The sequence below is a fragment of the Lontra canadensis genome, unplaced genomic scaffold (assembly GCF_010015895.1).
Source record: "Lontra canadensis isolate GAN:19392208 unplaced genomic scaffold, GSC_riverotter_1.0 scaffold34, whole genome shotgun sequence".
NCBI classification, from domain to species: Eukaryota; Metazoa; Chordata; class Mammalia; order Carnivora; family Mustelidae; genus Lontra; species Lontra canadensis.
The window spans coordinates 12,112,583-12,128,640 of NW_022631028.1; the positions used below are offsets into that span (position 1 = coordinate 12,112,583).

Consider the following 16,058-nt stretch of genomic DNA (forward strand, 5'->3'; position numbering starts at 1 on the left):
GCATATTTCATTTCTTATTCTGTGCTAAGCATACATTACCTCACTTAACCCTTCTAAGTGTGCTGAAGGGCTGAAACTCTTCTATTCATTTGTGGAGAGGAGCAAGAGAGGTTAGATAAACTGCCCAAGGCCACATGGTAGTAAGTGATGGCTTTGAACCTATGCTATTCTAACTCTATTTTTCATGTTCTTATGTACTCTATATCACTGTTTCCTGTTAGCTGGCCCGCGGTCTCTGGTGTCTTTGCATGTACTTGGAATGGATAGGTAGAATGGACAGAGGATAAGCCAGCTCTCTTTTCTATTTCTAAAAGCAGAAGATGAATTTAAGTTAAGGGAGTAAGTTGTTTCTAGATTTACCACAGTGCAGCTTTCTAAAAAAAACATCAGGGTGGGGGATACTCATTGATGACTCAGTCAGGTAAGTGTCTGCCTTCAGCTCAGGTCATGATACCAGGGTCCTGGGATCAAGCTCCACATCAGGCTCCCTCTGTTGCTCCCCTTGCTTGTGCTTTTTCCCTCTCTCTGTCAAATAAATAAATAAATAAAATCTTAAAAAAGTTTTTATTTATTTATTTGACAGACAGAGACCACAAGTAGGCAGAGAGGCAGGCAGAGGGAGATTGGGGAAGCAGGCTCCCTGCTGAGCAGAGAGTCCGATGCGGGGTTCCATCCCAGGACCCTGAGATCATGACCTGAGCCGAAGACAGAGGCTTTAACCCACTGAGCCACCCAGGCGCCCCAATAAATGAAATCTTTAAAAAAATATAAAATAAGAACATCAGAGGGATCTGTGAGGTCATTTTATAATATTAGTGATATATGTATATTAGAGGCTATTATTTGGGAGAAACAAAGAGCTTTATTTCCTTATTGTTGTATTAGAACTAGGTCTGTGCATGTCCACGTTTCTGTTCTGTCTCAGAACCATTGTGTTCTTAACCCTTATCCCATTATCATGCTGGACAAGCGAAGGCAGTCAGGAAGGGTCACTTGTATATGACATCTGTTTTCTTTGAGTTAGGTGTCAGAGATGGTTTTCTCCTTTCTGAGGATGAACTGGGATACAAGGAAGATTAAATCCATGAAAATTCATTGATTCTTTTTTGGACCCGAGTTAATGTCATTAACATAAGCAATCAGACATCAGCTTTATGTGACTAAGCCTCAAAATATTTTAGTGTTATTTTGTTCTTGTCTTACTGTCATTTCCATCCTAAGTTCCAATAATTGCTTTTATCTTTGAGGTCTGGTATATGGCATTAAATTCATTTTCTTTGAAGAAAGATAAATGGGAATATAATTTTATTGCTATCTTACTGTTGCAAAACATAATTACTAAACAGTATGCCCTTTTGCATTCTGACAATGAAATTATGACTGACATTCTCTTTTTAATATGAAAGCTATTTGCGGGCTATCATCATCACCTAATGGAGTCTTACTTGCAAGGAGTCACATTTTAACTTCCAATGACTTTTATGTAACAGCCTCTTAACATATAAGTCTCAGGTAAATTGAAGCTAATCCCTGCAAGAGAATAGGTCAGATGTAGAATTAACCATTCCATATTCTGGAAACTGTTGGTGTCGTCAATGTTATGTCCTTTAATTTATAGCCTTTATTTTAAGCCAGGGGTTCAATGTGGCATCCTTTTATGGGAGAGAATTTCTCTCATCAAGACCATTTAGTTAAAACCATTAAAATTCCAAAGTCAGATCATCGCTATTTAACAATTAGTGTCTGCAAGCTATTTTACTATAGCAATTAGAGACCATTGGGCTCACTAGCCTAAATCAGGAGATTAATTGAAATTGAGTCTGTGGTCAGTTAGTGGGCTATCTAGTGTTTTTATTTTCTATGACACTATAGCTTGATGTATGAATCTGGAAATATTGTTTCCTAAAACTATCATGGTTTTGAAAGGCCTTCTCCTAACAAATAGAAGACAGGATCATTAAATAACATGAAATGTCCTTAAAAAAATCATCACTGAATATTAATGGGATGAAATATTAAGTAATAGATTGCAGGTAAAGAGTGACATTTAACTATAAATAATGAATTGAGAGGACTATTATCAAAGTGTTCAAGAAGAGAGAAGGGCGGGCCTGGGTGGCCCAGTCGATTAAGAATCTGCTTTGAGCTCAGCTCATGATCTCAGGGTTCTGGGATCAAGACCCTCGTTGGCCTCTCTACTCAGCTTCTCTCCTCCCTACTCTGCTTCTCCATCTGACCCTGTGCCCCCTCCCCCGATCGTGTTTTCTTTCTCTCAAATAATTTTTTTTAAAAGGAAGGAAAATGAAAATTCAGAGGATAAGATATTAATATTTTCTTTCAATTTTTCATCTTAGAAATCTCTGTGTGGCTCAGTATCTCCCAACATTGTATAAATGTGCAGAATTCAGCTTTTGTAGTTAAGCAACATTCTGATTTTTATAAGTAATTTTTCCACATTCGATTAGAATAATTCATTTTATCAAGAAAGTAGGTGTCAGGGCACCTGGGTGGCTCAGTGGGTTAAGCTGCTGCCTTCGGCTCAGGTCATGATCTCAGGGTCCTGGGATCGAGTCCCGCATCGGGCTCTCTGCTCAGCAAGGAGCCTGCTTCCCTCTCTCTCTCTCTCTCTCTCTGCCTGCCTCTCCATCTACTTGTGATCTCTCTCTGTTAAATAAATAAATAAAATCTTAAAAAAAAAAAAAGAAAGAAAGTAGGTGTCAGTCAATGCAGTGATACATTTGAAAATATTTTTAATTACCATTGTAAGTTATTTTTAATTTGAGAAAATTTTCTGAACCACATAATGATAATTTTTTTCCCAATTCCCGTTTCTACTGATGAGTCAGTTGAGATCAGAGAATGCAGAATAAAGCCATTACTCTAATTGAACATTTTTTTTTTTTGATGGGGTAGGTGGATGAGATGAGAGTATTTTCCTTTATGATCCATATATAACTTTTCTCAAATTAAAATGTAAATGGGATTTTTGTCTCTGTATTCTCCAAGTTATAAATAAAACAGCAGAATAGCAGCCTTAGTTACTATTTTAAATATAAAGTATTTTATATGTATATGAAAGATGCCAGTGCATAATCTCTTTAGATAAAAGTTGAGGTGACACAAAGGAAACAAAAAGCCTCAATACTTGGAATGAAAAAGAAATTTGAGAGAGTCCAAGATGGCAAAGGAGTAGGAGACCTTTTCATCTGGTCCCAGAAATTCAGCTGCATAGGTATCAGATCATTTGGAACACTTGTGAACTCCACTGGAGATCTAAGAAAAGAAGAGCTGCAACTCTGCAAATAGAAAAGCAACCACTTTCTGCAAGGTAGGAGGTGAGGAGAAGTGAATCTGAGGCAATATATGGGAAGATAAACTGCAGGGGAGAGGTAACCTCCATAAATTGGCTACTGGAAAATGATATAAAAACGGAGCACAAAATCAAAATGTTTTGAAGTCTGTTCCAGAGAGGAATGTCCCTGCATGAAAGGCGCTCAGGCAGTGAAGCGGGGCAGAACCCTAGATGGGTCAGTGTGGAATCCTAGGAAGACTGGGGGTGCTTGAGTGTGGCCGCATTTCCAGGCATTGGAGTGGGGAAGCCAGCTGCAATCAGTGGGCCCAGGAGTGGGCTCTCAGTTTGGGGTTGTAATAAACAGCCAACCCTGGCATGGGTGGGCAACTGCTCTCTGAGCATGGGCCTAGCAAGCAGCAGAAACAGTGAGACTCACCTTCTTCTTCCCCCAGATGAGGGGCATGGGTGTGTGCTGCAGGAGTCTGCAGGGTTTGGAGATTCGAAAGGGGGTCCCGTTCCTGAGATACAAACGCTCAGTCACAGGCTAGGTGAGCACAGAGTACGGATGGAGACCAGGGAGACAGGAATGATTGACTGCTTTTCCCTGAGGGCACACTGAGGAGTGGGACCCTGAGCTTTTGGCTCTGTGGCTAAAGATTGGAAGACTGCCATTTTCATTCTCATTCTCTAAAGCCGCAAAAGCCACATAGAATAATCTTAGCTTGGCCCCCTGGCATGGGTGGTGCAATTCAGCCTGGAGCAAAGGCACTAGAATCAAGGCAACAGGCCCCTCCCCAAAAAGGTGCAAGAACATCCAGCCAAGACCAAGTTTACTGATCACTGAGAACTGCAAAACTCCAAAGCTAGAGGAATATAGCATATAGAATTCATGGGGGTTCCCCCCCGTCTTTAGTCTTCCAATTTTTTTTTCTTTCCTTTTTCATTCAGTTTCTTATTTATCAACTCTTTTTAAAAAATCTCTTTAGGGGGCACCTGGGTGGCTCAGTGGGTTAAGCCTCTGCCTTCGGCTCAGGTCATGATCCCAGGGTCCTGGGATCGAGCCCCGCCTCAGGCTCTCTGCTCAGCAGGGAGCCTGCTTCCCCCTTTCTCTCTGCCTGCCTCTCTGCCTACTTATGATCTCTATCTGTCAAATAAATAAATAAAATCTTAAAAAAAAACATTTAAAAAAATCTTTAAATTTTCGTATTTGCAGTTACATTTATTCTTTCATTGTACTTAATTTTGTTTTTGTAAATATATACATTTTTCTTTCTTTAAGATTTTGGGATGTAGTTTCTTCTAACAAACACAATACACCCAGAATCTAGTGTATGGCTCTGTTCCCTTCACCTGCCTGATCATTCAGGGTGCTAAATGAGAAAAATAGGCAGCCAAGAATACTCTATCCAGCTAGGATGTTATTCAGAATGGAAGGAGAGATAAAAAGTTTCCAGGACAAACAGAAATGAAAAGAATTTGTGATCACCAAACCAGCCCCACAAGAAATATTAAAAGGGATTATTTAAATGAAGAAAGAGCCCAAAAGTAACAGAGACCAGAAAGGAGCAGAGATAGTACACAGAAACAGTGACTGTACAGGTAATACAATGTCACTAAATTCATATCTTTCAATAGGTACTTTAAATGTAAATGGGCTAAATTCCCCAATCAAAAGACACAGAGTATCAGATTGGGTAAAAAAGCAAGACCCACTGATATGCTGTCTTCAAGAGACTCATTTTTATATGCAAAAACATCTTGAGATTTAAAGTGAGGGGATGGCTGGAGTGCCTGGGTGGCTCAGTGGGTTAAAGTCTCTGCCTTCGGCTTGGGTCGTGATCCCAGGGTCCTGGGATCGAACCCCGTGCCAGGCTCTCTGCTCATGAGGGAGCCTGTTTCCTCCTCTCTCTCTCTCTGCCTGCCTCTCTGCCTACTTGTGATCTCTTTATTGAGCCCGATGTGGGGTTCGATCCCAGGACCCTGGGATCACGACCCAAGCCTAAGGCAGAGGCTTTAACCCACTGAGCCACCCAGGTGCCACCAAATAAATAAAATCTTTTTTAAAAATAAAATAAAGTGAGGGGATGGAAAACCATTTGCCATGCTAATGGACATCAAAAGACTGCTGGGGTGGCAATCCTTATACCAGAAAAAATAGATTTTAAACCAAAGACTTTAATAAGAGATTATGGACAGATACTATATCATAATTAAAGGGTCTGTCCAACAAGGAGATCTAAGAATTGTAAATATTTACGCCCCTAACATGGCAGCAGCCAATTAATAACAGAATTAAAGAAATACATCAATAATACAATAATAATAGGGGACTTTAATACCCCACTCACTGCAATAAACAGATCATCTGAGCAGAAGATCAACAAGGAAACAAGGGCTTTGAATGACACACTGGACCAGATGGACTTCACAGATATATTTGGAACATTCCATCATAAAGCAACAGAATTCACATTCTTCTTGAGTGCACATGGAACATTCTCCAGAATAGATCACACCCTAAGTCACAAATCAGGTCTCAACGGGTACCAAAAGATTAGGATCATTCCCTGAATATTTTCAGACCACAATGCTTTGAAACTTGAACTCAATCACAAGAGGAAAGTTGAAAAGAACTCAGAAACATGGAGGCTAAAGAGAATCCTACTAAAGAATGAATGGGTCAACCAGGAAATTAAAGAGTTAAAAAAAATTCATGGAAACAAGTGAAAATGAAAACAAAACCTTTGGGATGCAATAAAGGTGGTCCTAAGAGGGAAGTATAGAGTAATACAAGCCTTCTTCAAGAAACAAGAAAGGCCTCAAATACACAATCTAACCGTACACCTAAAGGAGCTGGAGAAAGAATAGCAAAAAAAAAAAAAAAAAAAAGGCTAAACCTAGTAGAAGAGAAATAATAAAGATTAAAGCAGAAATCCATGAAATAGAAACAAACAAACAAACAAACAAAAAACAAACAAAAAAACAGTAGAACAGGTCAATGAAACTAGGAGCTGGTTCTTTGAAAGAATTAATAAGACTGATAAACCCCTGGCCAGACTTATCAAAAAGAAAAGAGAAAGGACCCAAATAAATAAAATTCTGAATGAGCAAGGCAAATATATGCCAACAAATTACACAGTCTGGAAGAAATGGATGCACTTCTAGAGACATAGAAACTACCAAAACTGAATCAGGAAGAAATAGAAAACCTGAACAGACCCATAAAAAGAGCAAGGAAATTGAAGCAAAAATCACAAATCCTCAACAAACCAGAGTCTAGGGCTGGATAGCTTCCCAGAGGATTTCTACCAAACATTTAAAGAAGAATTAATACCTGTTCTTTTGAAGCTGTTTCACAAAATAGAAATGGAAGGAAACCTTCCAGACTCTTTCTCTGAAGCCAGCATTACCTTGATCCCAAAACCAAACATCCCACCCAAAAGGTGAATTACAGACCAGTGTCCCTGATGGACATGGATGCAAAAATTCTCACCAAAACACTAACCGATAGTATCAAAACAGTACATTAAGAGAATTATCTGCCATGACCAAGTGGGATTTGTTCCTGAGCTGCAAGGATGGATCCAAATCCATCAATGTGATACATGACAGAAATAAAAGAAAGGATAAGTAAGACTCTCTGATCCTCTCAATCGATGCAGAAAATGTATTTGACAAAGTACAGCATCCTTTCTTGATTAAAACTCCTCCCAGTTTAAGGATAGAGGGAACATACCTCAATATCATAAAAGCCTTATATGAAAAACTCACAGAGAATATCATTCTCAATGGGTACAAACTGAGAGCTTCTCCTCCAAGGCCAGAACACAGTAGGCATGTCCACTATCACCACTGCTGTTCAACTTAGTACTAGAAATCATAGCCTCAGTGATCTGAAAACAAAAACAAAAACAAAAATAAATAAATAAAAGACGTCCGAATTGGCAAAGAAGAAGCCAAACTCTTTTTGCAGATGACATGAAACCCTGTGTGGAAAACCCAAAGACTCCACCCAAAAATTGCTAGAACCTATATGGGAATTCAGCAGAGTAGCAAGATATAAAGTCAATGCACAGAAATCAGTTGCATTTCTATACACTAATGAAGAAACAGAAGAAAGAGAAATTGAGGAGTCAATCCCATTTATAATTGCACCAAAACCATAAGATACCTAGGAATAAAATTAACTGAAGAGGCAAAAGATCTGTACTCAGAAAACTATAGACTATTCATGAGAGAAATTTGGTATCACACAGAGAAATGGAAAAACATCCCATGCTCATGGATTGGAAGAACAAATATTGTGAAAATGTCTATGCTACCTAGAGTAATATACACATTCAGTGCAATCTGTATCAAAATACCATCGATTTTTTTCACAGAATGGTAGCAAATAATCATAAAAATTGTATGAAATGAGAAAATACCTTGAATAGCCAAAGGAATGCTGAAAAAGAAAGCCAAAGCTGGTGGCATCACAATTTTGGACTTCAAACTCTATTACAAAGCTGGAATTATCAAGATGGTATGGTACTAGCACAAAAACAGATACATAGATCAATGAAACAGAATACCAAGTCCAGAAATGGACCCTCAACTCTGGGGTCAACTAATCTTTGACAAAGCAGGAAAGAATGTCCAATGGAAAAAGTCTCTTCAACAAATGGTGTTTGGAAAATTGGACAGCCACATGCAAAAGAATGAAACTGGACCATTTCCTTACATCATACACAAAAACAGACTCAAAATGGATGACAGACCTAAATGTGAGACAGGAATCCATTAAAATCCTTGAGGAGAACAGAGGCAGCAACCTTTGTGGCAGCCGCAGCATTCTAACTAGACACATCTCCAAAGGCAAGGGGAAAAGAAAAGCAAAAAAGGAACTTTTGGGACTTTAGCACGATAAAATGCTATTGCACAGCAAAAGAAACAGTTGACAAAACCAAAAGAAAACTGACAGAATGGGAGAAGGTATTTGTAAATGTCTTATCAGTTAAAAGGCTAGTATCCAAAATCTATAAAGAACTTATCAAACTCAACACCCAAAGAGCAAATAATCCAATCAAGAAATGGGCAGAAGTCATGAACAGACATTTCTCCAAAGAAGACATCCAAATGGCCAACAGAAACATGAAAAAATGCTCCTTATAACTCACCATCAGGGAAATACAAATCAAAACCACAATGAGATACCACCTCACACCAGTCAGAATGGCTAAAATTAACAAGACAGGAAACAACAGATGTTGACGAGGATGCAATGAAGGGGGACCCTCTTACACTGTTGGTGGGAATGCAAGCTGGTGCAGCCGCTCTGGAAAACAGTATGGAGTTTCTTAAAAAAATTGAAAATAGAGCTACCCTATGACCCAGAAACTGCACTACTGGGTATTTGCCCTAGAGATACAAATGTACTATTCACCTGAAGAATTCATCTGAAGGGGCACTTGTACCCCAATGTTTATAGCAGCAATGTCCACAATAGCTGAATTATGGAAAGAGTCCAGATGTCCACTGAAAGCTGAATGGATAAAGAATATATGGTAACTATACACAATGGAACATTACTCAGTCATCAAAAAATTAAATCTTGCCATTTGCAACAACAGGGCTGGAAATAGAAGGTGTTATGCTAAGTGCAATAAGTCAGTCAGAGAAAGATAATAATCATATGATCTCACTGATATGTGGAATTTAAGAAACAAAACAGGATCATAGGGGAAAAGAGGAAAAACATGAAATCAGAGAGGGAGACAAAGATACTCTTAATCATAGAAAACAAACTGAAGGTTACTGGAGGGTGTGGGGTGGGGGAATGCTGTAACTGGGTGATGGACATTAAGGAGGGCACATGATGTAATGAGCACTGGGTATTGTATAAGACTTATAAATAACTGACCTCTACCTCTGAAACCAGTAATACATTATATGTTAATTAATTGAATTTAAATTAAAAAATGTATAAAGTTGATGGGTTATCTGACTCTATATTCATTAATTTTTTTGTACCAGTTGTAATTGAATAGAGTAATTGATTTTTATGGAAAAAGAAAATTGGGCACCTGAAAAACTCACATTTTGAGCAAATTTATTTTAAATATATGTTATAAACAATGTTTAGATGTCTATTATCATAGTATTTCATAATAAAATTGAAATGATCTGAGAACATTAAGGAAAATTGACATTTTATTTTTTATTTCTCCACAATATGGAGTGAATAAAAATTCTGCTTAAGTGTAAAGTAACTGAGGATAATTATTTTCTGCTTCAACAAAACCCAAATTTATAAATGTTAGAGTGGTTGATCCTTATCCCTTTGTCTTTCATGTCTCACTCCTGTATCTTGCTGTTCACTTTCTATTAGTGTCATAACCTTGAACATGAAAAGTTATTTTGTCAAAAAAATCAACAGTTAGGGGTGCCTGAGTGGCTCAGTGGGTTAAGCCTTTACCTTTGGCTCAGGTCAGGATCTCAGGATTCTGGGATCGAGCCCCCGCATCGGGGTTCTCTGCTTACCAGGGAGCCTGCTTCCCCCACCCCCTTTCTGCCTGCCTCTCTGCCTACTTGTGATCTGTCAAATAAATAAGTAAACTCTTTAAAAATAAAATCAACAGTTAGATTTGTGATGCTTCATAAATGACTCAAGTGGGGTTAGTTGCCCGATCCAAAGAATTGTTTGAAAAAGAGCTACATTTTGAACAAAATGGGGTAAATGAAGTTGTTCTCATAACACTGACACCCACCCCTGATAGAATGTACTAGAGTGCCTTGATGCAAAAATACATCTGGCCAAAAAATATAGCTCACTGGAATGGATCATTGTTTACACTGTAGCATATATCACCTGTCCTTTAATAAAGCATATAGAAATAATAATAATATTTATGTGGAGTTATTAGTAAAGTGTTTCATCAAGAGGAAAATTATTGTAGCAGAAACATTTGTTTGAATTTTATTGTCAGGGGTGCCTGGGTGGCTCAGTAGGTTAAGCATCTGCCTTCAGCTCAGGTCATGATTTCAGGGTCCTGGGATGGAGCCCTCATCTTGCTCCCTGCTCAGTGGGGAGCCTGCTTCTGCCATTTGCCTACACCCCCCCCCCAGTTATCCCCCCAACCACCACCTCTGCTTGTGCTCTCTCTCAAATAAATAAAATCTGTAAAAAAAAATTAAGGGGTCATTTCAGAGTATATGAACTTAAAATATATGTCATTTTGTTTGTTTTTTGAATTCCCAGGTGAACTACATTCTTCTCAGCCTTAAACCAAAAGTAAAAGGAAACATTACGATTTTCATTCTTCCTGAGTTGCCTCCGTCCTGAAGAGCAATGGAGATGCTGTTAGGAGGAAGAGGATTAATTGTATCTCTAATTTGTCTCCTGTTGAAATTCTCTACAGCCATGGATATACCACTGTCAGGTAAAATGACAGCATTCAATACCTACTTCATGGAATTTCTTACTTGCATTTTCATTTTTAAGTAGAATACTTGTAGTTTGAAGATGTGATTTTTCTACTATGTTTCTATTTATTTTCCAGCAATCTGTCATCAGAATTCATCATTCCCTTTTTAAAAAATTGACTGTCTTGTCTTTGGTTGCTTGCTATAATTATTTTACAGCTTAGGCTTTTTGGCTCTTCTTATGCAAACGTGGCACACAACAAGAAACATGACTTATAGATCAGGTGTTTTGCCACGTAAGATACTCTTCAGTATTACCAATGGCTGTTATTTATATACTCCGTTAATTTATTTTAGGGAGTGTTATGATTCAGTAATTAGTGGTATTCAACCAATTATGATAAAAAGGAAGGGAATACATTTTGTATCTTTTTTCAAAATGGTTGTATATTTAAGAATGAAAACAAAGAATTAAGAAAATATTGAAGAGCCATTATTATACAACTAAAAATATAAGATGATAAAAACTCTGAAAATCTAGACATTATATACTATGAATTCATAACGAGAGGTTAGTCATTGGTTTTATGGAAATATATATCTTGAAATACATAAAATAATAAAAATAATACATTTACAATCAGTTTATGTAATACTTTATCAGCTGTGTAACAGAGATTTGGGGAATTCCCCTTGTGTTATTAGGACAGGGAATATAAATGACCCTTGAGAGGTTATTTAGATATCTTTACCCATATGTTTCCTGTATTATCCCTCCTGGTTTTTTTTGGTTTTTTTTTAGAGATTTTATTTATTTATTTGACAGAGAGAGAGAGCGCACCAGCAGGGGGAGGAGCAGGGAGGGAGAGGGAGAATCAGGGAACCCAAATGTGGGCTTCATCCCAGGACCCTCAGATATGACCTAAGCCTAAGACAGATGCCACCCACACGCCCTCCTCCTGTCTTTTCCATATGTAATTTGGAGATTTATAATACAAGAGGCAGTGCTTGTTTATTTGATTCTTAGCCTTGGAAATGACCTTTGCTATCATCTGAGCTCTAGACAATTAGACTTGAGCTCAACAAGTTGAATAAACATGAAGAGGCTTGCTAATTCTGAACTGAAACTTTTCTTCTGAAGTACTTGATCTGAAAGTGAATAGAAAAGAAAGTAAGTCTCTGACTATACAATATAATGTGTTTTTGAGCCATTGTTCTGAGGGCCACCTTAAATTACTTCATATAGGCGTTTCACATCATACACTTAGAGCAGCCGTACCCTTTGAGTTCGCCACTAAGTGAGAATTCCTTCTCCATTGTCCTGACAGAGTCTCTCTTGGATGTTCTTTATTCTTGAGGAATTTCACCTACTTGTTCTGAAGATGAACAGATTTAAACTTCTCTTTAAATCAACCTAAAATCTCTTAGTCTGCACACAATATATATTAGCCTAGTTGTAGACACTCAAGTCAAGAACTGGAAATTATTCATCTTCAGTATGTTCTTTTGGTTTGAGTGTGCAGTGCCAAATTGAGAGCAAAGTTCTTGGTGATCCTTGTGAGAAAGGTTAATAATCTTACATTTTTTCCCCGGTAGCAACAAAGATGCCCTGGGATTCCTGATTCGGATTCCTGACCATGTTCCCTTAGAATATACATTTCCTTTCCTTCTTTTCTCGTTTAGTTCATCAGTGGTAAAAAATTTAAAAGTTTATAATAATCCGTAGCACACATTTTTTAATTCTGGTTGTTGTCTCAGTTACTTATGCATTTTCATTCTGTAATGTCCTTGGACAACAATTGTTATAAAATATTAATGATGTTTTCAGAGCAACTGAATATTATTAATCATTCATTTCAGTGCTCCAGAGCACTCACTAGTAAATGCAACTAAGGCAGGTATCCAATGTGAATGCCAACGAGTCTGGTGTCTCTGTAATTGGCCTAATTATGGAGGAAAGGATTTATAATGTAGAATATATATTCTTACAAACACTCAAAGGTTATTAGTTCCATTCCCTGAGTAATTCATTATTGCTGAGACTTTACAACCTTAGCAAATTTAAGGAAGAATTATGTTCTAATAAACAATTTGTTCACAAGTTATTAGCTGATATCTTAGGGACTGTTACTATTGTACGTCATCCCTCACCTTTTATAACTGTAATAAAATTTAAATAATGTGAATTTGCAATAAGCTCAAGACTTGTTCTACTTAGAAGCAGTAGCAATCAGAAACAAGGTAAATGTCCATGAAGGTATGATTGTTTTTTGCATGTTTTTAAAATGTTTATGAATATTCAATGGATAAAGACTGAACTTGGGCCCATGTACCTAAACTAGTAAAACTCAATGATCAGATTCATTAAACCAAAAATTTTTTTAGAATTGGAAATAGCTTTCAGTTATTATTCTAGGCTGGCCATCAATGCTTAAAATGATCCATGGACCTCTCAGGGTCCATGAAGCAGTATTTTTTTTTTTTTTTTCCTAAATGATTATTGCATAATGTTACAAAATTCTACCTGGTGAAAAAGAAGCCATGATGGGGCACTTAGCTGGCTCAGTGGGTGGAACATGCAACTCTTGATCTTGGGATTGTAAGTTTGAGCCCCACATTAGGCATAGAGATTACTAAAAAAAAAAAAAAAAAGAAATCTTAAAAAAAATCATGGGTAAAACATGTTAGTATAATAGAATATGAAAAGTTCATTGATATGATTTCAGATTCTATACTGTAGTAAATGTTTAAAGAAACTACCACATAATGAGTTTTGGTGTACTATTTAAGAAGCATGTCCACAATAATCAGAAAGGATGATGAAGTGTCTCATCCTTTTTCAAGTACCTATCTGTATAGAGCTGGATTTTCTTTTTTTTTTTTTTTTTTAAGATTTTATTTATTTATTTGCCAGAGAGAGAGAGAGAGAGAAAGCACAGGCAGGCAGAGTGGCAGCAGAGGCAGAGGGAGAAGCAGGCTCCCTGCCGAGCAAGGAGCCCAATGTGGGACTCGATCCCAGGACGCTGGGATCATGACCTGAGCCGAAGGCAGCCACTTAACCAACTGAGCCACCCAGGCGTCCCAGAGCTGGATTTTCTTAATATATTTAAGCAGAACAACTTTTGTGACAGATTGTATGTAGAAGTAGATGTGAGAATCCAGCTGCCTTCTGTGAAGATATTAAAGAGATTTGCGAAATGTAAAAACAATGCCACTGTTCTCATTATATTTCATGTTCTTGATAAAATAGGTAATTATTTTAACATATAAGATTATTTAAAATGGATTAATAATAGAATTTTAAAAGGTTTCTCAGTTTTAATTTCTAATAAGGTAAATGTTGTTAGATATAAATCAAATGAACAAATGCCCTTTGGGACTTCCTCTAGTTTTTAAGAATGTAGAGAGATCCTGAGACCAAAAAGTCTGAAAACAATTTAGCCTGAATTCCTAACTTTACAAGTGAGAAAATACAGTGCTTTAGGGTCTGGCTCGATGTAACTGGGTTTAGGGTCCTATTTGTAACTCCACTGTGGAATATTTCTTACCTAATCAGGCTCAGTGCATTTCTGCAAATTGCTTTTCTCAAAACATATTTGCTGAAATCAGCTTCCTACTGCTGAATCGCTTATACTTCCTTATGAATTCAGTGCTGTCCCTTTTCTTACTAGAGGTTGTAAGAATGATACTAAAATGGTAATGCATCAGTTTGAAAATTATTGAGTGTTCACAGACGGTAGATCTTTACCTGTCATCTGTGTCCCTCTTCAAAACCTAACCCATGTTCGTATCTTCAGCATTAGTACACTTATTTTATGAACACAATTCTCAAATACCATCCAGCTGCTTCACTTAGTGAGAAACAAAGTCACCTGCCTACTTTTTAAGTTTGTGTTGAAGGTTATTTAACTTTGAGACACTAAAAAAGTTTATCGCAAGATGAGGAGATATTTGAATATGTAGAATCCATTTAAAAATACCATTGTTTATTTTTATTGCTGATTATTACTGCTAAATTCTAAGGGGAAGAAACGAACCCCAACCCCCCAGTAATACTGAGAGGATAATTTATAAATGGGGAATGACAAATAATAAACAAGCTTGGGGAAAAGCATTTATTAATAAAAGCAATAAGTAGAAATAAAAATAGAATGAGGATGTTATAATTTCCTTTGTAATAATTAACAAAGTATTTTTATCATTTTTAGGTTGGTGTTCATTTGTGGCAAGGATGTTGGAAACTGTATACTCATGTATTGTTTATAGTTAATATCCTCTTGTGAAATGATATAATCATTTATCCAGAGTAAATAATATTTGTGTAAATACTATTTGGAAATTTATCATAAGTCACTAATTCAATAAAGGAAAAACTTATATGCTTGAAAAATTTAAATGCCTATAGAAGTACATATTACTTCGAAAGAAAAAAATGAAAGAAAAATCAAATGTCCAATAATAAGAAAATTATCCAAGAAATGATCACAAAACAATGGGAATAAATAATGGAAAAGTAGTAAAATAATTATAATGTCTTAGGAAACTAAGACATTAAATTAAAGAAAAACAGAACTGTCAAAATGACTGAACTAAATAAAAATATGTATGCACATATCAACACAGAGTAAATGTCAGTAATTTAAAAATAGAGATTTTAAAGTTGTAATGATATGGCAATTTTTATTCTGCTCTACAAATTGTTTCTTTTTTTTTTTAAGCTTTATTTATTTATTTGACAGACAGAGATCACAAGTAGGCAGAGAGAGAGAGGAAAGCAGGTTCCCTGCTGAGCAGAGAGTCCAATATGGGGCTCGATCCCAGGACCCTGGGATCATGACCTGAGCCAAAGGCAGAGGCTTTAACCCACTGAGCCACCCAGGCGCCCCTCTACAAATTGTTTCTTTATCTGGGTTTAAATAAAATGAACACTTTTGGCAACATGAAATGAAATGGTATCAGTGAAGTATGTTCTTTAAAATAAAATACATTTTGCATAATCCAATTAAAAATGGGCAGAAGACATGAACAGACATTTCTCCAAAGAAGACTTACAGATGACCAACAGATATATGAAAAGATATGCAGCATCACTAATCATCAACAAATTAAAAACCACAATGCGATATCACCTCATACCTCTCAGAATGGCTAAAAATCCAAAACACAATAAACAACAAGTGTTGGATGTGGAGAAAAAGAAATCTTTGTACACTGTTGGTGGGAATGCAGCCTTGTGTAGCCACAGTATGGAGATTCCTCAAAAAAGTTAAAAATAGGATTACCATATGATCTAGCACTTCCACTACTGGGTATCTACCCAAAGAAAGCACAAACATTAATTTGCAAAGATATATGCACCCCT

The 16,058-nt window shown here is 36.9% G+C and overlaps 1 protein-coding gene across 10 annotated transcripts in view; it reads left to right on the top strand.

The window, feature by feature from the left end:
• The window catches only part of CHL1 (cell adhesion molecule L1 like), a 207,008-nt gene that overhangs the window by 114,810 nt on the left and 76,140 nt on the right, over window positions 1-16,058 (top strand). For all 10 annotated transcript variants that reach the window (XM_032867423.1, XM_032867421.1, XM_032867420.1 and 7 more), the window contains exon 2: window positions 10,533-10,713. In XM_032867423.1, coding sequence (XP_032723314.1) covers window positions 10,623-10,713 — 91 coding nt within the window. In that variant the 5' untranslated portion in view covers window positions 10,533-10,622. The remainder of the gene's footprint in view (window positions 1-10,532; window positions 10,714-16,058) is intronic.